The sequence below is a fragment of the Ceratotherium simum genome, chromosome 7, assembly GCF_057802395.1.
Source record: "Ceratotherium simum simum isolate JZ-2026a chromosome 7, ASM5780239v1, whole genome shotgun sequence".
Lineage (NCBI taxonomy): Eukaryota > Metazoa > Chordata > Mammalia > Perissodactyla > Rhinocerotidae > Ceratotherium > Ceratotherium simum.
In genome coordinates, this window is record NC_141906.1 from 81093244 (window position 1) to 81117710 (window position 24467).

General features: G+C 39.6%; 1 protein-coding gene across 2 annotated transcripts in view; it reads right to left on the minus strand.

The window, feature by feature from the left end:
- Positions 1-499: 499 nt before the first annotated feature.
- PRDM10 (PR/SET domain 10) overlaps positions 500-24467 on the minus strand; it is a 96559-nt gene continuing 72591 nt past the window's right edge. For both annotated transcript variants that reach the window (XM_087433931.1, XM_014793743.2), the window contains exons 14-22: positions 23786-23965; positions 22724-22834; positions 21345-21545; positions 20540-20683; positions 19899-20069; positions 11081-11221; positions 8236-8398; positions 5462-5565; positions 500-3406 (exon numbers count right to left, since the gene is read on the minus strand). In XM_087433931.1, the coding sequence (XP_087290057.1) occupies positions 3206-3406; positions 5462-5565; positions 8236-8398; positions 11081-11221; positions 19899-20069; positions 20540-20683; positions 21345-21545; positions 22724-22834; positions 23786-23965 (1416 nt within the window). In that variant the 3' untranslated portion in view covers positions 500-3205. The remainder of the gene's footprint in view (positions 3407-5461; positions 5566-8235; positions 8399-11080; positions 11222-19898; positions 20070-20539; positions 20684-21344; positions 21546-22723; positions 22835-23785; positions 23966-24467) is intronic.

The following is a 24467-nucleotide window of genomic DNA, read 5'->3' on the forward strand; positions in this document are numbered from 1 at the left end:
GTCCGGAAAGAAAGTACACATATCGGAGAAATACTTTTCATATGAAACTCGGTAATGTTCCTCTTGTTAAGCATCTGGGTCCCTTTCTCTTTATTCACTGGGGTTTATGTAGAGCGGCTTCAGAATACTTATTCCACCGCTCCTCCCACCGGTCGGGCAGAGACCATCCTCAGTTCTCTCGACTGGACGGAAATATGTCAGAGAAGCCGGCGGGCCAAACTACTGTTCGCACCTGGTTGGAAAAGAGTGGTTTCCGAATAAGGCCCCATCTCCGCTCCCCTGCGGGCTGCACGCCTGCCCTCAGCTCCTGTTAGACCGTTGGGAGGTCCTTGAATTAGAAACCAAGGAAAAGGGCAGGGGACATCATCCCACAGTTGTCTTGGGTCTCTGACCAGCCTAGGGTGAAACAAAGAGTCAAAGCGCTAAGTTGTAAGTTTAAAAAAAAAAAAAAAGTAACCATCTCAGTACTCTTGTAGCTTCACACACACAAACAAGGAAGTTTATTAAAAAAAAATATTTATTAATTTTTACACCTGCTGAGTAGCACAACACTATTAACACTATAACTCACTGAATGTACAATAAATGTTCACATTTAAATAACAGGATAGGGTCAACGTTTTCAACCTGTGGGTCATCTTTAGCGTCTCATGAAGTGCTTTTTAGCTCTAGACATCTTAAGAGTTTCTTGAAAGGATAATTCCAAATCAGAAAATAATTGAAGAAGATCAAAACAATAGGTTTGTCCAGAATAACAGGAATTTTACATGATGAAATGTCTATTTATGTGGGCAGAAATCAAACAATAAAAATGTAAAATCTATATGTAACCTACTCCAAAATTTTCAAATGCACTGATCAAAGTCTGCAGTGCCAATGTGTCTTAAGAGAGGCCACAGTATAAACATTGGCTACATGCATTTTTTCCGAATTGGGTCCTCAGATGGCTTATAATCTGCCATCTCTTCGAATCCAAGGCCTTTTGAAAATCTATTACCTTGGAATGAATGTGCAGAATACCTGATCTTAACGCAGTGTTGTTTGGCTTGACAGCCACCTGCATCTCTGGTGAATAATATACAAATTAGTTTTACTTATTCCACATAAGGGCAAAAGAAAAAAGAAAAAAAAACTTAGATGGGAAGGAGACAAAGAGGTCCTTCCACAATATTTTGTTTGTGTATTTTAAAACTTGAAATAACTGGCATAAAATGAACATTCCACTCAGTGATAAGTTATTCCTGAGGGGAAGGGAGGTACCTTGTTGGTTCAAATTAAAAAGGACCCAATAGGGCCAAATTTAAGGTATAAAAATTAAACTGGACCTTTAGGAAAGTCTAATATTTTTCACCTAGCAAGTCTTTGTAGACTGGACACTGGGATATTTACAGTCATTACATTATGGGACTTTGGGACCCCGAGTCTCTATTTTGTGACTCTTTGTTACCAAAGATAGAGAGTCCATTTTCAGTTTCTACGCATTTACTGAGTAACTTTCTCAAGTTCTTTTAGTGCCCAAATTTTCAAGGATAACTAAATGAATGAGGTCTCAAAAATAAAGTGCAAAATCTACACATTAGTAAAGTTATTTCAACAGAATTGTTTACTTTTCAGAAAGATATCTTTACTATAGAGAAGCTACTATACTTCTTAATTTATAGAACCAGTTCTTACGCAGAAATGTAAATAAAATAAATTAGTTAACTTCATTTGAAACTGAAGTTAGGTCTTTCTATTCTGGAGTGATAAATTCTACCATGCAATAATTATTCTAAAAATGTGTTAGTACGTCACAAAAAGTTGTTAAAATACATACTGATTTCTGCAATGTTTTATGTGTACAACTGGAATGTACAGTAAAAAGAAAGGAAATATTTTTCCCCATTGAATTCATAGCTAACAAGACTCTAAACAGGAACACACATAAGGAAAACTATCGAGGCAGATTTTCTTTCATCTCCCATCTAACTGTAATATTCATAAAGACTGGATTTCCTCCAAACCCCTTATAATTACCTTAACATATTATAAATGTTCCCCACATTTTTGTTTTTCCCCTAAGTGTAAAGTTGGTCATCTTACCAAAAGGTCCAGATGAGTTGCAATATGTTTAAAGTTAAAAATATTAAGAAATAAAGAGGGCCACCTTTCCATCCAACCTTAAAGAATGTTCATTTTAGGACAGCATTAGAAGTACTAAAATACACTGAATGCTGTGAGCAAGAATTGAATGTACACATGGTAAGAGCAAGGAATTCATCCTTTACTGATGAATGGTAAATGGGTCCTGTAAGGCAGGACAAGGTTTCAGTGCTTTTTACTTTATATCTATAATTGTTTTAGTCATTTTTCTTGGTACCAGTATCTCCAATATCCTCTTACTACAACCACAACCAGAGAAAGGGAGGCAATGCTTTAACGTAGGAGTTGAAATTCTGCTGACATCAAGTAACCTTTTCTCTTACAGGGAGTCCACCGTCGTGGAGTAATCAAGTCAGATCTATCCGAACGTGAGGTTCTACCATAATCTGCTGATGGCCATCATCTGTGGAAAGCACTACCAATGGCCCAACAACAGTTTTCCAAAAAAGGCAATTAAAAAAAAAAAAAAACAGCAATAAGAAAAAAAATTTAGATGGCAGTTTTTCTTTCAGAACATCACTGTCAAACCTTTGTTTCATCAATTTTATTTTCATATTCAGTAGGCTCCCTTTGTTAAATTACTGAAAACACAGACTCACAAGATGAAGTAGTTCTGACCTAACACACACCCATAAAATGCCCCTTCTCCTTTGGTGCCACGGCTGGGAATTAAGAAGTCCAGTGGCCATGGACTTGGCACATCCTTTCTCCACCTTTGGTACAAACACAATACACCACTTAATATTTCCACAAAGGAAAAGTAAGGCTTATCAATGTGTTAAAAAACCAACTCAAGAGCAAGGCAAATTTTCTCCATCTTGAAATCTACTTTCCCCTGAAAGATCTGCATTCCATGGCAGAAACTCCTAGGGTTTGAAGAGTCAGTTTGGTAAATATGACCTTGAGAAAATAAGTCCCAGTGTATGTATGAGTGTCAAAACTGTAGTTTCCAAACTCTTGAGTGAATGATAAATCTTAAAAAAGAGTTCTAAGTGTCAGAAGCTTTCGGACTTATGAATGAGAAACAGGATGTGACTGCTCCATTCTAGCTCAGGGACAGAAGTTAAGGTTTAGTGATATGCACTTCACTGCTCCCATTCCCGTTGGTGGTGGTTGTAATGATGTACTGTGTGGGCTGCTGTTGGCTGGTGGTCTGGGGGTCCAAGTCACTGTGTGCAGTTGTCTGAACCTGGACTCCCCCGGAGAGAGCAGAAGCTTGCTTTTCCTCCAATTCTGGTTGACTTTCTGATAACACATAATGACCCTAGAGCAGGAAAAGGATCTTTAGAAATCTGAGGCCTAAAGATGGGCGTTCTTGGGGTGGAGGGGAAGAAATATACAAAGAAATGTTACAAGGGGACACCAAAATAGGTACCTATGGGAGATGCTTTACCTAATTCCTTCAGAGGATGAATCAGTCACAGTAATAGACTACAAAGGCAATTTAAGGGAGCACCTTAGTTGTTCTACCAAATGATACAGTGAAGAACTTCAGGTACAGAAATTTGCACCATGAATGGTAACTTACATGGGAAAGGAAACATGTGCTATTGCTCTGCTCCTAAGAATTTAGAAACTCATAAAATAAGATTGCTATCTGTCAATTAATGTTTAAGTTTACTACAAAATGGATCAAAGAAGAGGTATTTAAAGTCTCCTTACAGAGGCAGAATGGCCCCCAAGAAAAGTAGTCAAGATCAGTGGTTCCCAGACTTCAGAATTTCAAAGACTAGCAAAATTATAAGTAATAATAAATGTTCCCAAATTTTATTTTGCCAAGTAAAGTCATTTTTTAAATGCTACTGTCAAATGAGAGACATTTTAACACTCAAAAGCATAGGAAGAACACAACCTTAGAATAAAGTCCCTTATACAGAATAAATTTAGCTTTATGAAAACATACATTGTCTTTATTTTTCCTCATTTTTCCTCTCATCGTGAAAACTTCTCCACAGGCCTGCAGCTAGCTATTGCCTTAGGTTAACATTTTTAAAGAAAGAATGTGTCAGTCATTGGGAGGATTGGTCAGCTACACAGGCTGAGAAAAAGAGAAGTCACAGAGGAAAACTCAGGCAGTAGTCTTTCCAAGCACTGTCCAGAAAAAAAGCCATAGCCAAATACCCATTGGATTTATCTAGGGCCACATGTTCTGAGTCCACGCTCATCAGGCAACTTTCTCATTATGATTTGGTTTCCCATGTGGGTCTTTCTCTAGCAGGAGGGGGCTGGTTCCCAACCTAGGGTCCATGGACCCCCTAGGTGGTCCAGAGGTGGGTTTCAGAGAATGTATGAACCCCTGAAAATATACATTAAATTTTTGTGTATATATATTGTGGCAGGGGGAGAGGAACATCCTTGGCTATAATCAGGTTCCCAAATGAGTTCCTGGCCAAAAAAAGGTAAAGAGTTAATGGTTCCTCCAGGGAGCAAAAACATTAATCATGCCAAGACTATTCCATTTTACATTAGTTATTGTTTTCATTGACAATAGTGTTACTCTGGATTTATACATCTCTCCTAAGTCTAGTCAATGTGAGTTTGTGTGCTAAGAAATGGGTGAGCTTTCAGTGTACTTTGAAAAAAAAAAATCATGTTTTTGAGGCCACTAGACTATTCTGCTACTCTTTGAAGCCTCTTGGGAAACAGTCGTTCTTCCCCTGGGAACATCCCACTATCCTTAGCCACTTTTGAGTATTTTTCTTAATTTAAATTTACGTACTCTGTCTTTTAACAACTTAGAGGCAGGCCAGAACAAACCAATGAAAATAAAAACAGAGGCAGCAGATACAATCAACATTGACCTGCCTGACCTAAATATAACAAGATAATTTATGGCAATGTTTTTCACCCTGGGGTGAATGAATTGTTTAAAAGAGCTCCATAATAGACTCATCGTATTATTCTCTTCCAACCCAGCTGAGGACCAATAGTCATGAAGACTCATATACTTTCCAAGAAGTACATACAAAGGTGATCAATTACAAATCTATATGTATATGGATCTAGGAGATTCATTACAATTATTAATTAAATAGATATTTATTGAGCATTGGCTATAGCCCAGCCTCCTGTGCAAGGCACTGAGGATAAAGAGACCCAGCTTTCAAGGAATTCATTGTCTACTGAGAAAAAATAGACAGTAAAACAATAATAAAAATAAACTGTGATAAGGGTTATAATATAGCACCACAAGGTGTTTTGGGGATACAGAGGCGGTACTTCCAACTCAGATTTGGAAAGCTGAGGAGTAGAAGATGGGGGAAGGGGAGAGTGGGGCAGTATGGTGGACAGGAAAACCCTCCTGAGCAGCATAGCTTACCGGAGTAACGGCCTTCACTTGACCAGTGGTGACAGGAGTTGCCACACCACTGTCTGTAATCACAAACTGACCTGGGGGAAGTGTCATCATTTGAATCTCAGATGCTGAAAAACAGGAAATATTCATAGTTCAGTGGTCTCAGATTTTAATAGAAGTTGTAGAAACAAATACCTAACCAGTGACCACACTCCCCACTGAGACATTTTCCATGGATCTGCTTGCTGTGAGAGTCTTATGAGATATGATTTCTTGATACAGTGAAAGCATCTTTCATAAGAATTGATCATATGAGGTTACTAGAGAGTTCTCAAATATTGGAAACAATCAATCTCCCTCATATGTGGCTTCTGAATATCATAGACAAATACGCAACAATTTTTTAAAGCCTTGAAATAAATTACAAAGATTTACGTTAGCTCAGTATTTTTATCTTTTATATTCAGATGTGAATTTGTAGCACAATGAAGTTTTCTAGCTAATTAGTGAATAAAGACTGATAGAATCAGAATATGACAACTTTGCAATCCCTAATGAAACAGTGGAGCAAAGGAAAAAAGGAGACAGCCAAACATTATGTCCCTCCTGATGGGAGTACACAACACCAGCTATGAAGTGTCTCTGGGGAAAAAGCTGAACTTGAATCTGATCAAGGCTCTAGATCTAATTGCCAGTGTACAGGAAATAAAAGGGACAGAAAAAAGCATCTTAAATGATAATATAGGGATGCCAAGAGCAAAACCCAGAATGTGGGAAATTCTACAGGAAAATGACCCAGCTTCTTCAACACATAAATTGCAACTTAAAAGAGAGAGAACACATGTATTAAAAGAAACTCAGAAGAGGGGCTGTCCTGGTGGCATAGTGGTTAAGTGCACACACTCTGCTTCGGCGTCCCGGGGTTCGCAGGTTCGGATCCCGGGTGCGCAGCAATGCGCCACTTGTCAAGCCATGCTGTGGCAGCATCCCATATAAAGTAGAGGAAGATGGGCACGGATGTTAGCCCAGGGCCAATCTTCCCCAGCAAAAAGAGGAGGATTGGCAGTGGATGTTAGCTCAGGGCTAATCTTCCTCACCAAAAAAAAAAAAAGAAAAGAAAAGAAAAGAAACTCACAAGATGTGATCAATTGCAATGTATGGCCCTTATTTGGAACCCAATTTGAACATACCAACTATTAAAAAAAAACATTTATGAGATAATCACAGAAATATGAACACTGGATATTAGATGGTATTAAAGAATTACTGTCATTTATATTTTAGGTGTGATAATGGTACTGGAGTTGTTTTTTTTTTAAATTCCTTTGGTTTTAGAGATATACTAAAATATTTATGGATGAAATGATATGAACTATTATATAGTTGAAGCACTGGGAGAGAATGACAGGAGGGTACAGAGGAGACAAGACTGGCCATGAGTTGATCCCCGTGGAAGCTGGATAATGGGTACCAAGGTGTTCATTATACCATTCTATTTTTGTATATTTTAAATTTTTTGCCAAATAAAAAATTTCAATTCTAGAATCTTTTCCTCAGGTTAGAATGCTAGCTCATACTATTATGACCATGGCTATCTGCACCATTCCACATTTCTTTCACAGGAATTAAACTTAGTATAAATGTCAGTCTATTTACCAGGATTCTACTGGTATTTACCACGACTAGGAGCCTTTCCCTCACTAGAAACTAGACTCAGCCCTCATTGTGACCACCACTATTTAAGAGAATAGATTATAAAAATAACTAAGTGGTAGAGTTTCAGCCTGATTCCATACCAAATCCACATACATAGCCAAAGATCCATCACAACAGAGACGGACTCCAAGAAAGAAATCAATAGTAAGAGAAACATCCACACTGGCCTTCCTAATTTCTTGGCCCCTGTTCCTCCTAGTTCATACTATTAGGTCTAACTGTTACTCTATTTCTATTCCTTCCTTCTTTAGTCATAAAGGGCTCAGACCTTCCAGCTCATACCCAAGGCTGTCGTCCCCACCAAGATTGTTACCTATTCTGCCCCTTGGCAGCCAGCCTGTTACTGCTTCTGTAGCACTAATCTCAGGGTTTCGAAAGCAACTACTCATCTCTCTCTCTCTACTGGGTAATGATCTCTTTGAGCCAAAGACTGTCTTATTAGAAGAGGCAGCCCAGTGGGGTAGTTTAGAGTATAAACTCTGGAGCCAGATTGCCTGGGTTCCAATCCTCCCTTTACCAGCTATGTTCCTTGGACAAGTTACTCTATGTGTAAATTGCCTTATCTGTAAAAGGCAAATTACAATTGTGCTTATCTCATAGGTTGTTGTGAATACTGAATGTGATATATATGTGGTTTAGAATCATTCCTGGCACACAGTAAGAGCTTAATGAAAGTTGGCTAACATTATTATTGTGTGGTATTACTGATGTGAATGTCAATATTAATCTTTTGTACATCCAGGGTCTAGCACAGTGATATATGGGAATTCAATAAATATTGGTGGAAGAGATGCATCATTAGCATCAACATACCCTATACCCATCTATTCTACTTTTTAAACCATCTGCTTACACTTCCTGCAGCAGTATTCCTAGTGTCTCTGAAATGGGTGGCTCTCTGAGATGAGAACACTGCCTTGAATTTTGTCATGAAACTCATTCAAGTACATGTACTACAGAGTGTAGAAAATGACCAATGATAATTTAATCCAGAAAATCTGTTATAAAGCTGATGAAATTATGACCCATGGCTGCAGATTCCCCACCCACCACCTATAACACTACCCCTGTTTCGTACTTACAATAGCCACGGAAGGAATTCCAAGCATTGGGTAAGTAGGTGTGTTGTACAGAGGAACTCTGCTGCTGCTGCTGCTGGAGGGCCTGGCCTTGTGCAGAAGAACCACCTTGTATGTGGGAGGGGCTGAGCCCCTGCTGAGACTGCTGGGAAGAGGGGCTCAGAGGCTGCCCAGCCACCAAGAAAGAGAAAGCAAGAACAGGAAATTATGAATTTCCAATATAGTGAAGACACAAATAACTGAAAAAAACAAATCAGGCTAACATGAATTATGATACCCAATCTCTGCTAAAATAATATTTTAAATAAGAATAGAATTAATGAGAAGCAATCATAACAATGAAATCCTGATTTGTTTTCAAAGGATTGTCTACAAGAGTATCCAAAAATTTAATTTCAATAAGCTTGTTAGAAAGATAAATGAATGAAAGTATAATTACCTACATTATATAAGATTAAAAGCATTGAGAAGCCAAATAACGTGCCTGTGTCACAAGGCTAATCTGTAACACAAATGGAAGTGGAAACCAGAAGTCACCGTTTCCACTGGAGTGCACTGGACAATCCCAGCCAGTGAGTGGAGGTGACACAGCCCACAGTGTAGACGCCCAGCCGACAGGCTCGCTCCTGTCTGTGGATCAAGCCCAAGCTCCGGCGTCGGCCATCCAAGTCCTCCCCACTCCACTCCAAACTACCTTTCCAACTTCTTTTCCAATATCACTTCCCGTTACTCACATAAATAGCTTTTTATACATATACCATAATTTCCCATTGCTGTGTCTTTACTCACAATGACAGCATATTCAGATCATAATGCCTCCCCCAACATGTCAAAATCATACCCCTCCTTCAAGACCTAATTCAAACACCATTTCTACAAAAATTTCCCTGTTTCCCTACTAAACATAATCTTTCCCTCTTCTGAACTCCCATAACTTATCTATATATCCATACTACCCTCAGACTCCTGCAGGGATCTTGGTGGGCCCTTCTCCAGCTGTGCCCCTCCTCATATGAGGCCAAATGGATGTGCCCACCTGGTATGTGCGTCATATCCCAACCATATACCACACACCTCTAGGCTACACTTTGGGGACCACAGCCCTCCCATTCCCTATGGAAATGGCCCCGCACACACTTCCAGGGCCTGCACAAATCTCTTTCCTGGTCCGTCCTCTTGCAGGGGTCCTGTCTTCTGCATATGGGTTCCTCTAATGGTATTTGGGCACCTGAGACTAAGGGGGTGGCTAAGGGATCGCCATTTGCAGGAGTGTGGATGAAAATGAGACAGGTGGGTCAGGGTGTCCACGTGGATAGACACAAGGCCCTGTGAGGCACAGGACAGAGTCTGGGGAGCAGATAGGGGGAGCAGTCTTGCGGAAGCCTGTCCCTGTGCCATCACATTCTAACAAGGAACTCTGAGGAGTCCCTCCTGGCCCTCCAGCCTCAGGTTCCTTTGAGAAACTTAAAATGTGATGCTAGGGACCGGCCTCATGGCTTAGCGGTTAAGTGCGCACACTCCGCTACTGGCGGCCCAGGTTCGGATCCCGGGCGCGCCCTGACGCACCACTTCTCCGGCCATGCTGAGGCGGCGTCCCACATACAGCAACTAGAAGGATGTGCAACTATGACATACAACTGTCTACTGGGGCTTTGGGGAGAATAAGGAGGAGGATTGCCAATAGATGTTAGCTCAGCAAAAAGAGGAGGATTAGCATGGATGTTAGCTCAGGGCTGATCTTCCTCACAAAAAAATAAATAAATAAATAAAAGAGGTTTAAAAAAAAAAAAGTGTGATGCTAGTTGGGGTGGGAAACTCAAGGAGAGAGTCTGCTTGTCTTGGACTGGGAGAAGTAATAAGAGACCTCACAGCCATGGCAGGTGGTGTGCAGCACTCAACCTCCACCTATAACCTCCAACAAACAGGAAGGGAGAGAAAGTGCACGTTTATCCTATGGATTTCCACAGCAACTAGAAGGGCTCAGAGACAGCAAAGGAGGGAGAAATCCTTTCTCCTGGCTTCTTCTCACCCCAGCCTGGCAACAGCCAGTGCCATCCATGGTGTTTGGCAGAAAATGCAATTAATTTTGAAGTGGCACTATCCATATTATTTAGTATCAATTGTTACTTGACATATATTTTTCAATTTTGTCATTATGAAAGTATGTGTCAAGTAGGAAAATAAAACATTTTATTTAACAGTTTGTTAGCTTGATTCAAAACTTTTCACTACTCAGACACATAGCATGTAGGCCTTCATTTGTACACTTGTCCTAGAACCTGTGAATGTCAGGAGTGGGCCTATATCATCCTTTATGGTACAAGTACCTTCACTTCAGATCCTATTTATTTGTACTCATGTTTTATCTCCCTACTAGACTCCAGGCTCCTTGAAGGCAAGACCTAGAAAAGTTTCATGCAAAGGGTAAAACTTTAATAAATATTATTTGAAAGGATGTAGCTATGCTATCTCAATAATAGACTTGATCATATAAACACAATAGTACTCCACAAAGTCACTGTTCCAAAATTATAGAAACAATTTAGCAATTGCATACTATCATGTAGCCATTTAGAATAGGAAGCAATTGCTAATGTTGTCTCTAGGATATCATATCCCAGGGCTCCATCTGGACAGAGAAGCTAATCACTTAAAGTACGCATGTCCATAATACCAATATAACAATTGGAGGCAAAGGTAAGACTCTTTAAATAAGATCAAAAAGTAACAATATAATTTCAATAGTCAAGGAGACTAGGTCTGAAGATCATGTCTCTTCACTCTTATTAACTCCTCAGGGTCCCTGAGGTCCTGTTAACCTCTGTGAATAGTGTACGGAGATGTGTACCTGGGATGAGGATGGTGCCGAGGCTGTGGGCTCAGTGACCTGGATGTGCTGCACCTGGATGGCATGCTGGGTGTAGGTCTGAGGGTCGTGGAGCTGGCCAACATCCACAGTGGACTGCTGAGACTGGTGAGGGGAAGTGGCCTAGAGGAAGGAAAAAACCAAATGCATATGGATTGAGGTTAGGAGAAATATTTCCAGAGAAAAAGTTCAGCTAAAACAATATCCCAGCAGAAATATAAGAACAGATGGAACTGCAGATCCAGTGCTTCACTCCAGAGGGCCCACACCTAAGTCAAGCTGGCAAACATTCAAGGAAAAGGTAGCTTTAAAAATTATGCTCATAGGGAAATGCAAATCAAAACCACAATGAGATATCACCTCACACCTGTTAGAAGGGCTTTTACCAAAAAGACAACAGAGGAGTGACGTCAGCGTCATGGCAGCGTGAGCTTTCCCGTGAACTCTTCCTCCGCTAAGATACAACAAAAGGAACAGTCACAGACCAACAACGGAATCGTAGATGGTGAAAAGCTAGATCGGAGAGATCCACACTGCCGCACATCTGAGAGTGGAACGTGCTGGGTCCCTGGAGGAAGTGGGGAGAGGTAAGGAGCACTCCTCTCCCTCCCCAACAGATCAGCGATCTCGGTCCACGTGGCTCCCAGAGAGGGGGGAGGGGCAGCACTCTGCAGGAAACCGGAGCTCTTCAGGCTCTCTCAGCCAGTGGGAAACTCCCACACAGAGGACTCAGAACTGCTACAGGGGGACCATCAACATCTGAGCACCCCAGGAGAGCGGATAACGAGGGGTGAGCGAGAAGCCCCCCATGCCAGGGACCCAGCAGGCAAAAGAGAGAGCCCCCTGCTCCCCGCAAGCTGGACACTGCAGCTCAGCCGACCAGACCAGACCAAGTGGCCGGCGGATTGCAGCGAACAGCTGAGTCAGAGAACAGAGGGCTCAGATTACACAGCCCTTAACCCCCACACAGTGGCAGCAGGTGGAAATTGCAACCAGATATTTCCAGGGTAAGGAAAAACAAAGCCAATACAGGAATCACAATGCAAAGGTATACGAAATCACCAGACCAGAAGGCAAATGACAAGCACCCAGAAACCAACCCTGAAGACACAGAAATCCATAACCTAAATGACAGAGATTTCAAAATAGCTATCATAAAAACACTCAATGAAATACGAGACAACACAGACAAACAATTCAATGAGATTAGGAGTTTGTTCACAAAAGAGATTGAAATCATAAAAAAAAACCAATCAGTGCTGATGGAGATGAAAAACACAATGGGGGAGATAAAGGAGAATCTGGAATCTTTAAAGAACAGAGCTGACAATATGGAGGAAAGAATTAGCATTTTAGAGGATAGGAATACAGATATGCTCCAGATGGAAGAGGAGAGAGAACTAAGACTAAAAAGAAATGAAGAAAGTCTCCAAGAAATATCTGACTCTATTAGGAAATGTAACATAAGAATTATAGGTATTCCTGAGCCAGAAGAGAGGGAAAGAGGAACAGAGAGCCTATTCAAGGAAATAATAGCTGAAAATTTCCCAAATCTGGGGAAGGAGCAGGAAATACCAGTAAGCGAAGCCAACAGGTCACCTAAATATGTCAACAGGCAAAGGCCCTCTCCACGACACCTAGTGGTAAGGCCAGCCAGAGTCAATGACAAAGAAACAATATTAAGGGCAGCTAGACAAAAACAAAAAATAAAGTACAAAGGAACTCCAATCAGGCTCTCAGCGGATTTCTCAAAAGAAACTTTACAGGCTAGGAGAGACTGGAATGGTATATTCAAAATACTGAAAGACAAAAACTTTCAGCCAAGAATACTCTATCCAGCAAAAATATCCTTCAAATATGATGGAGAAATAGTAACTCTCCCAGATAAACAAAAGCTAAGGGAGTTCATGGCCACGAGACCCCCACTACAAGAAATACACAAGAAGGCTCTCAGGCCTGAAAAAAAGAAAAGAAAGGGAATACAAAGCTTGGAGCAAGGAGAAAAATAGGTAGATAAACTCAGAAAAATAGTAGATCTTTACTGGAATAGGTTAGCAACAACTTAAATACCAAAATCAAAGACCAAAGGAAGGAATTCACCAAAAATAAATTTAACCTAATCACTGTAAACACACAGCCACAACACAAGATAGAATAAGGTATAACAAGAATGACTTAGAAGCGGAAGAGGAAAGTGATTGCATTGACTTAATATGAGGAAATAGGAGGCCATCAGATAATGCACTACCTCATACACAAGATCTTTTACACAAACCTCAAGGTAACCACTAAACAGATAATCAAAACAAAATCACATATGATAAACAAAGAGAAAACTAGAAGAGTCATAAGACAGAACAACCAAACTGATTTGGCAGTCCGAAACAAATGGGACAAGAAACAAAGGAAATGCAAAAGAACCAGAAAATGAGGGACAAAACAGCAACATTAAGCCCTTATATATCAATAATTACCCTAAATGTAAATGGATTGAACTCTCCAATCAAAAGATACAGAGTGGCAGGATGGATTAAAAAGCAAGACCCAACAATATGCTGCCTCCAGGAAACACATCTCAGCTCTAAAGACAAGCACAGGCTCAGAGTGAAAGGATGGAAGACAATACTCCAAGCTAATGGCAAACAAAAGAAAGCAGGTGTTGCCATACTCATATCAGACAAAGTAGACTTCAAGATCAAACAGGTAAGAGAGACAAAGAAGGGAAATACATAATGATAAAAGGGACACTCCACCAAGAAGACATATCACTTATAAATATATATGCACCCAACATAGGAGCATCAATGTACATAAAGCAACTATTAACAAACCTAAAAGGAGACATTAACAACAACACAATAATAGTAGGCGATCTTAATACCCCACTTACATCAATGGATAGATCATCCAGACAAAAAGTCAATAAAGAAATAGTAGACTTAAATGAAAAATTGGACGAGATGGACCTAGTACACATATACAGAGCACTCCATCCAAAAACAGCTGACTACGCATTCTTCTCAAGCGCGCATGGAACATTCTCAAGGATAGACCATACGTTGGGAAACAAAGCAAGCCTCAATAAATTTAAGAAGACTGAAATCATAACAAGCATCTTTTCAGACCATAATGCTATGAAACTGGAAATGAACCATGAAAAAAAAAACTGGGAAAGTGACAAAAATGTGGAGATTAAACAACATGCTACTGAACAACCAATGGATCATTGATGAAATTAAAGGAGAAACCAAAAACTATCTGGAAACAAACGAAAATGATAACATGCCATATCAAACCATATGGGATGCAGCAAAAGCAGTCCTGAAAGGGAAACTCATAGCGATACAAGCGCACCTTAACAAACAAGAAAAAGCCCAAATAAGCAACCTTAAATTACAGCTAACAGAACTAGAAAAAGAAGAACAAACAAAGCCCAAAGTCAGCAGAAGGAGAGAAATAATAAAAATCAGAGCAGAAATAAATGAAATTGAGACCAAAAAAAGAATACAAAGGATTAATGAAACAAAGAGTTGGTTCTTTGAGAAGATAAACAAAATCGACAAACCCTTAGCCAGGCTTACTAAGAAAAAAAGAGAAAAGGCTCAAGTAAATAAAATTAGAAATGAAAGAGGAGAAATTACAACGGATACCACGGAAATACAAAGGATTATAAGAGAATACTATGAGAAATTATATGCCAACAAATTGGACAATCTAGAAGAAATGGATAAATTCTTAGACTCATACAACCTCCCAAAACTGAACCAAGAAGAAATGGAGAATCTGAATAGACCAATCACAAGTAAAGAGATTGAAATAGTAATCAAAAACCTACCAAAAAATAAAAGTCCAGGACCAGATGGCTTCTCCAGTGAATTTTACCAAACATTCAAAGAAGATTTAATACCCATCCTTCTCAAACTATTCCAAAAAATATAGGAAGATGGAACACTTCCTAAATCATTCTACGAGGCCAACATCACCCTGATACCAAAGCCAGACAAAGACAATACAAAGAAAGAAAATTACAAGCCAATATCACTGATGAACATAGATGGAAAAATCCTCAAAAAAATATTGGCAAACCGAATACAGCAATACATTAAAAAGATCATACACCATGATCAAGTGGGATTTATAGCAGGGACGCAGGGATGATTCAACATCCACAAATCAATCAACATAATACATCACATCAACAAAACAAAAAATAAAAACCACATAGTTGTCTCAATAGACACAGAGAAGGTATTTGACAAGATACAACATCCATTTATGATAAAAACTCTCAACAAAATGGGAATAGAGGGAAAGTACCTCAACATAAAGGCTATATATGACAAACCCACAGCCAACATCATACTCAACAGGGAAAGACTGAAAGCCATTCCTCTGAGAACAGGAATGAGGCAGGGCTGCCCACTCTCACCACTCCTGTTCAACATAGTACTGGAGGTTTTGGCCAGAGCAATTAGGCAAGAAAAAGGAATAAAAGGAATCCAAATAGGTAACGAAGAAGTGAAACTCTCACTATTTGCAGATGACATGATTTTATATATAGAAAACCCTAGGGGCCAGCCCCATAGCTTAGTGGTTAAGTGCTCGCACTCCGCTGCTGGTGGCCCGGGTTCGGATCCCGGACGCGCACCGACGCACCGCTTCTCCGGCCATGCTGAGGCCGCGTCCCACGTACAGCAACTAGAAGGATGTGCATCTATGACATACAACTATCTACTGGGGCTTTGGGGGAAAAAAATAAATAAATAAAATTTAAAAAAAAGAAAACCCTAAAGAATCCGTTGGAAAACTATTAGAAATAATCAACAACTACAGCAAAGTTGCAGGGTACAAAATCAATCTACAAAAATCAGTTACATTTCTGTATGCTAATAATGAACTAACAGAAAGAGAGCTCAAAAAGATAATACCATTTACAATTGCATCAAAAAGAATAAAATACCTAGGAATAAATCTTACCAAGGAGGTGAATGACCTATACAATGAGAACTACAAGACATTATTGAAAGAAATCCATGATGACATAAAGAAATGGAAAGATATCCCATGCACATGGATTGGAAGAATAAACAGAGTTAAAATGTCTATATTACCTAAAGCAATCTACAGATTCAATGCAATCCCCAGCAGAATCCCAATGACATTCTTCACGGAAATAGAAAAAAGAATACTAAAATTCATATGGGGCAACAAAAGACCCCGAATAGCTAAAGAAATCCTAAGAAAAAAGAACAAAGCAGGAGGCATCACAATCCCTGACTTCAAAACATACTACAAAGCAATAGTAATCAAAACAGCATGGTACTGGTACAAAAACAGACACACAGATCAATGGAACAGAATTGAAAGCCCAGAAATAAAACCACACGTATACGGACAGCTAATTTTCGAGAAAGGAGCTAAGAACATACAATGGAGAAACGAAAGTCTCTTCAATAAATGGTGTTGGGAAAACTGGACAGCCACATGCAAAAGAATGAAAGTGGACCATCTGCTATCACAATTCACAAAAATTAACTCAAAATGGATCAAAGACCCGAAGGTGAGACCTGAAACTATAAAACTCATAGAAGAAAATATAGGCAACACACTATATGACATTGGTCATAATGGAATCTTTTTGGATGACATGCCTACCCAGACTAGGGAAACTAAAGAAAAAATAAACAAGTGGGACTTTATCAGATTAAAGAGCTTCTACAAGACAAACAAAACCAGAATCAAGATGAACAGACAACCCACCAGCTGGGAGAGAATATTTGCAAAACATACATCTGACAAGGGGTTCATCTCCATAATATATAAAGAACTCACACAACCGAACAACAAAAACACAAACAACCCAATCAAAAAATGGGCAGAGGAAATGAACAGACACTTCTCCAAAGAAGATATACAGATGGCCAATAGGCACATGAAAAGATGTTCAACGTCATTAATCATCAGGGAAATGCAAATCAAAACAACACTAAGAGATCACCTCACGCCCGTGAGAATGGCTATAATCACCAAGACAAAAAACAACAAATGTTGGAGAGGATGTGGAGAAACAGGAACCCTCATACACAGCTGGTGGGAATGCAAACTGGTGCAGCCTCTACGGAAAACGGTATGGAGATTCCTCAAAGAATTAAAAATAGAGATGCCCTATGATCCAGCCATCCCACTACTGGGAATCTATCCAACGAACCTGATATCAATAATCCAAAGAGGCTTATGCACCCCTATGTTCATTGCAGCATTATTCACCATAGCCAAGAAGTGGAAGCAACCTAAGTGTCCCACGACTGACAATTGGATCAAGAAAATGTGGTATATATATATAAACACAATGGAATACTACTCAGCCATAAAAAAAGGCAAAATTGTCCCATTTGCAACAACATGGATGCGCCTGGAGGGTATTATGTTAAGTGAAGTAAGCCAGAAGGAGAAAGACAAACACTGTATGATCTCACTCATATGTGGAATATAAACCAACACGTGGACAGAGAAAACTGTATTGTGGTTACCAGGGGCAATGGGGGTGGGGAGTGGGCACAAGGGGTGAAGGGAGTCATATATATGGTGATGGACAAACAAAAATGTACAACCCAAAATTTCACAATGTTAAAAATTATTAAAACATCAATAAAAAACAAAAAAAAAAAGACAACAGATAACAAATGTTGATGAGGATGTGGAGGTAAGGGAACCCTTACACACTGTTGGTGGGAATGTAAATTGGTACAGCCATATGAAAAACAGTATGACAGTTCCTCAAAAAATTAAAAATTGAACTACCATATGATCCAGCAATCCCACTCCTGGGTATATATCCAAAGGAATTGAAATCACTATCTTGAAGGGATATCTGCACCTCCACGTTCATCGCAGCATTATTCACAATAGCCAAGATATCAAAACCGAAGTGCCCATCAATGGATGAATGGATAAAGAAGATGTGGCATATATAAAATGGAATATTATTCAGCCATGAGAAAGAAAGAAATCCCGCCATTTGCGACAACATGGATGGACACTTAGGGTATTAGGCTGAGATAACTCAGACACAGAAAGACAAATACTATATGATATCACTTATATGTGTGATCTATAAAAGCTTAACTTGTAAAAACAGAGAGTATAATGGTAGTTACCAGGAGCTGAGGGGTGGGGGAACGGGGGAGTTGTTGTTTAAGGGTACAAACTTACAACTAGTAGATAAAGAAGTTCCAGAGCTATAATACACAATATAGTGATTATGGTCAACAATACCATATTATAAACTTCAAAGTTGCTAAGAGACTAAATCTTTTCTAGTTGAGGTATAATTGACATATTAGTTTCAGGTGTACAACCTAATGATTCGATATTTGTATACATTGCGAAATGATCACCGCAATAAGTCTAGTTAACATCCGTCACCATACATAGTTACAAATTTTTTTTCTTGTGATGAGGCCTTTTAAGGTCCTAAGAGACTAAATCTTAACTGTTCTCAATACAAAAAAGAAATGATAAATATGTGACATGATAAAGGTGTTAGCTAATGCTACAGTAGTAATCATATTGTAATATATAAACGTATCAAACCAATACATTGTACATCTTAAATTTATACAATGTTATATGTCAATTATATCTCAATAAAAAATATCATCACTGCCCAATGTCCTTTGATATTAATAATAATAATAACCATTAATTACACACTTAGGAATGTTCCAGGCAAAAAAAAATTATGCTTCTAAACATAAGTCACTAATGCTATTAAATTCTGGAAGAGAAGGAAATAGAGGGAATACAGCTCCTAATAATAAGCTGAATGAGAAGCTCTCAGGGACCAAAAATCTTTTTCCTTAAAATTCAGTTAAATTTAATGACTTACCGTTTACCAGTTAAAAGAGATCAAAGAAGAGAATTTGCTTTTAGCTTGTCACTATTAACCCACTAGAACAGTGGTTCCTAACCTTTTACATATCAAAGACATCTTTGAAAATCTGGCTAAAGTATGGACCCTTTTACCAAAATAATGTACGTACACATCATATTTTAACACGCAACTTCAGAGATTGATAGATTCTTCCAAAGCCTAAAATTAAGAACCCTCCCATAAGAAAAACAAAGTAAGAATAGCCAAAGACAGTAGCAACTTCCAATTTCCTACTTTCAAATTAGTTTTAAATTTTGAGACACCAAATTATTTCAGAGCAACAAGTTTGTTCATTTGTGCCTTGAGTCCACTTCCTCAGTATAATTAAATGAAACAATAGTTCTGGAAGGAGTCTTTCCTTTAGCTCCCTAATCAGTAGGAATGAGCTACTAATTATCTGGTAGAAGGAAGATAGTCATACCTCTATACTAACAAGGTGCTGACTGATATTCAGAGATTGAATCAAAATTATTCCTTACAACCTCTTACTGTTATAAGTCATTCGATGCCCAGGTAGGGACTTATCAAATTGCCTCCTCACCAAGTAGTCAACCTGGCTGCTCAAGGATAAGGGTTCAGAAGAGGCTCAGAAAGCTCACACTAACACTGTCCTGCAACAGCACAGGAGAACGGTGTACAGTGGAGCCTAAATCTCTGGACTACTATTGACAGAACCCGCTTACACTGCCAAGTCTAGACCCTCGACAGCCTGGGGGTGAGGGGACTCAGAACTTACATGCAGAAGCACATTATGTAGGGTCCACCTCCAGCCCTGAGAACTGGGTGCCTTGTTGACCCCAGCTGCCACACTGGCCAGTGGCAATACAGCCTTCATGAAGGGAAAGAGAAACAAATGCCATACAGTACCGGGGCCACTTGCACCACTTGCAGTTGTATGTGCTGAGGCTGCTGAAGACCCGATGTGGACTGTGACACAGGGATATACTGAATTCTCTGGTAGTCCCCTTGTGGTGTTCGGTAATCTGTTGTTAGGGTCTGGGACAGTTCTGTCATGGCTTGGGTTAGCAGGTCCGTTGTCTAGAAAAATCACAAAAAACACATTAGTTGGTAACGCTACTGCTTGTAGCTATTTCAGTGCTCTTAAATCCTACAAAAATTTAGTTTCTCTCACTGGTGGACCATGGAACTACAAATTAGCCCTGAGCTCAGATAGAAAAATTCCAAAGTTGAAAAGATGTTGGAAGATTACCTATGTATCTATATCTATATCTATCTGTCTGTGTCAGGCCCAGTAGGGTTACCCTAGAGGTTCTGACAATCTCACAGTGAATGAGCAGCACTGAAAATTTCTTGCTAGCCTTTTACAGAGAGTTTTGTAAAACACTGACTAGGAGACCCAATCATAAGCATAATGCCTTGAGAAAACTGAAGGATAATGGACTACATTCGCAGCCAATTAAATAACAAGATAGAGTGGCTTTGGCACTGAAAGCTATGAATGAAAGTTCCTGAAGGAGATGAGAGGCTCTTACCAGTCACACACTTACCACCACAGTCTCTCCAGTGGCACTATCTGTAGTTAGAACCGCTGGGGTAGCACTGATCACAGCTGTCGTCAGTGGTGTATGTAAGGTGTTAGGGAGCTGGGCATACTCTGGATGCTTCTTTCGAATATGTTGTACCATCTTGGTCTGAAAAATTATGGCAAAAACCAAGAATGATTACTAGAATTAATTATTTTCAATCTTTCTCAAATATGAAAACCCTCATTTCCATTATGCCTTAAAATAAAAATGGGAGCGACGTTGACTGTGCCTGCCCTTCTTAAGGCAGCACAACACTGGGAAAGGGAAGAAAGAAGAGGCTGAAAAGAAATTAAAGGCTCACGTGACCCCGCACCATCAGGCAAGGTCAGAATACCTCACAGTATCCCCTAATCCCACCAATACCTGTAGCAATCAATCACAAGCCCCCCCCAGCAAAAATGACCCCCTTCTCAAGAACTATCATTTCGGTTCCCATGTAGTAATTCTGTAAGCCTGAGCTCACAAACTATGAGCCCAGAATATTCAAATATGAGACCTTCAGCAGGCCAAGGGAAAAGGAAACCAGTCGAGTGCTCAGGCTATCAAATGATGCTAATTCTGGGGAAAGTCCACCATATTCTCTTCCCATTCTGTGCTTATGGTCTCTGTTCCCAGGAAACAGCTCCTAAAGTAGGAAAACACCTCCGCTAGCCCCCCATCAATTCAGAAGAAGCCATCAGAGCATCTGGATGAGATGCCATCTTCTCCTTTGAGATTCCTTCAGTAGTGGTCTTGATTCGGATTAGGTCAGAAGCCTTTGCCATACCTTGCTGCTGTACTGTTTGGAGCAGTGAGGGCAGCAGACGGGAGGGGTAGCTATGGTGCCCGTGAGCTGGGTGTGGGTGCTCAGCATGGGGTCTGGTTCTCCGGGGCCAGCAGGACGAAGCTTCCTAATGCTGGGTGGGAGCTCAGCCCCTGGATGGTTCTTCAGAATATGGGCTTTTCGCTTGCTGGCACTTTTATAAACCTGCAAATTCAAATGCTTTGCCATGAAAGCAGTACACAGTTCCACTTTCTTGCTTAAAGCAAACTAACAATTTCATTACAAGAAAATGAAAAGTACTCATGTAGGCAAAAATAAAATATATTAACAGATATATTGAAGGATAATAAGGATATAAAATAAATTAGAATAAAATAATGATGTAATATAAATATGCTAGGCATCTTCCTTGAATTTATATATCTAAGTTAGTAACAGTAAAAATACCCTTTATCCTAAAGTTTAAAAGGTGGATATACAGTCATAGAAAGAGAATTGTTTCCAAGGCCAGTTGTTCATCCTTTAGTCTTTCTATGAAAGCTCTCATATGATGTATGTCATTGACTACCAGATGCCAAAGAATCTTCCAAAATGGCAAATCTAATAGCAACAAGACCTGTAGTGGTGACTCTATGCTTAAAAAAATATTTCTTACTTTTAAGCTGACACAGCTACATTGTAAAAGAAAACAATATTACAATGAAACAATAGATGTATATTCTCTTTCTGTCTTTTTTGTAACTGCCCAAAAATAAAGAATGGAATAGTACAAATAGAGTACTCCACCACAAAACTTTTTCACATCCTACTCAGTCTTCTAGAAACCCAAAATCTACCGTGTATTTTACAAGTAGGATGATAAACACTCTCATTCTAGAGCTTAGGAATTTAAAATGAATTCATAGGCCGGCCCTGTGGCTTGGTGGTTAAGTGCGCGTGCTGCAATGCTGGTGGCCCGGGTTCGGATCCCGGGTGCGCATCGAGGCACCACTTCTCCGTCCATCCTGAGGCCGAGTCCCACATACAGCAACTAGAAGGATGTGCAGCTATGACATACAACTATCTACTGGGGCTTTGGGGGGAAAAAATTAAATAAATAAAATCTTTAAAATGAATTCATATACTAAGCTCTTGGTAATAAGCCTCTTCTTTTCTAACTAAAATCACAGAGCAAAGGAACAAAACAAAGTCAACTAATTCTTAAGAAAAAAATTTTGGCTCTGCACTTCTAGCCCTTTCTTATCTGAACGGAAAACTACTGAGAGACAGGGAACCATCTGTTAAGAGTAATTGCAAGATCCTAATATATATTTATACATGCAGAAAAATTGGCTCTAAGCAGGGCTCCCACAGAGGCACAGCAGAACGAAGAGTCCTTTTACCTTATCACAGTACTGACAGAAGTAATCACGGTTCGGTTTTATGATGGGTAGAGTTAACTCTGGCACCTCTTCTATCTTCATGTCTGGGTGTCTCTTTGATAAGTGATTTACCTAAAGGGGAAAAAATAAAATGAGGAAGAGACCCTATTACCAACCAATGCATCTGATATTGACTGCTAGAAGCTAAAATTCTCTGCAGCAATGCCCCAAAACAATAAGGCATTTGGGCAGAACCAGCATTACCAGGCCCATCTGACACCAAAGCATTAACAGTCACAGTTAACAGGAGTTAACAGTAAGTAATTCAGCAAATTCCTGAAGGTGAATTGGGTCACTGTGGATCCCATTAACTGTCTTTGCCTAAAAGAACTGCTGTTGCAAAAAGGAAAATAATACTAGCGTGAATTTCTTTGGTGAATTCTCCTGATGAAAACCTGCCTTTCATTATTTAGTGCCCTAGCCTCAAGAGGACATTGAATGAGATACAAACTAAGGTTCTGAATTTTAAATAATGCTCTATGACTTTAGCTCTTGGCAGAAATATGTTCTACAAAAACTGTAATAAGGTCAAAATGAATTGAGAGCAGTGAACTGGCTATCCTGGTGTTTCAGCTCACCTGGGTGCACATATCCTGCTTTCATGGAAAGTTCCCTTCTACTGCTGTTTCACATATGAAAAAGAGAGACATTCAAAGGAACAACTGGGGAGAAGGCAAAGACCTCACAAGAAAGTACATTCAGGAACACAAAAGAGAAGAAGGAAATAAAACACAATAAGAGCAGAGATTGAGAAGGGTAAAGCAAAACAAAACTAGTAATGAAAGTGATAGAAAAAGACCTCTTCCAAGAGGTCACCAGAAATGAAGTGTGGGCAAAGGAGGGCAGAGGGAGATGGGAAAGGAGAGAACCCCAAATTGGGAATTGTTTGACTCCATTTTATCCACTAGCCATTGACAAGACCTATTGACAAATTTAGCACAGAATATAGTACAAAAGCCATCGCCATGAACAGAAATGGGTAGGTTTGGAAGACGGCAGAACATGGAGCCATTCGGCACTGACCAGCATGCCTCGTCTCCGGAAGCCCATCATACACAGGCGGCACTTGAACGTGAAGCTGTCATAGTCAGTGGACGTGATCCGAGGCTTAAAAGTCTTGGAGCGGCTGATGCGGTCAGCTTTCTTGGCCTCCCTCTCAGGATTATGCATCCTTTGCATATGTTCCCGTAGTTTGTCTTTTCGCTATTTAGAGAGAATTTTTGAAAAGGCAGGGGGTTGAGGAGTAGGGGTAGAAAATTTTTAATTGGAGGGATAAAAAAGAAATCAATACAAGTTAGCAGTAACCAACCTACCAAGACGCATCCAGGTTGCTAGAGTGCTGGAACATACAAGGACATGGCAGAAGTGACTGGGAATTACTCTGTTCACTACCAAATAAGGGCATTCCAGTGGGCCTTGGTTTAAAATGACCATTCAGTTTGAAAGATACATAATGACTTTTGAGAAGAAAAAATTTACTTTTTTGTAGAGGAGATCAAAGGGTACATGGAATAGTTTGGTATTAAGAAATACAAGACAAATTCATAATGAAGGACAGGTAATACTGGCTTTACAAAGCCATGTGTATACTCAATTCCCACACATTTTAACAAACATAATGATATTCCTCTAAATCCCAAATGAATTTAAGTATCTCTCATCTTATGGATTTAGAAGTTCAAGTAAACAATTATACTGTCCACTA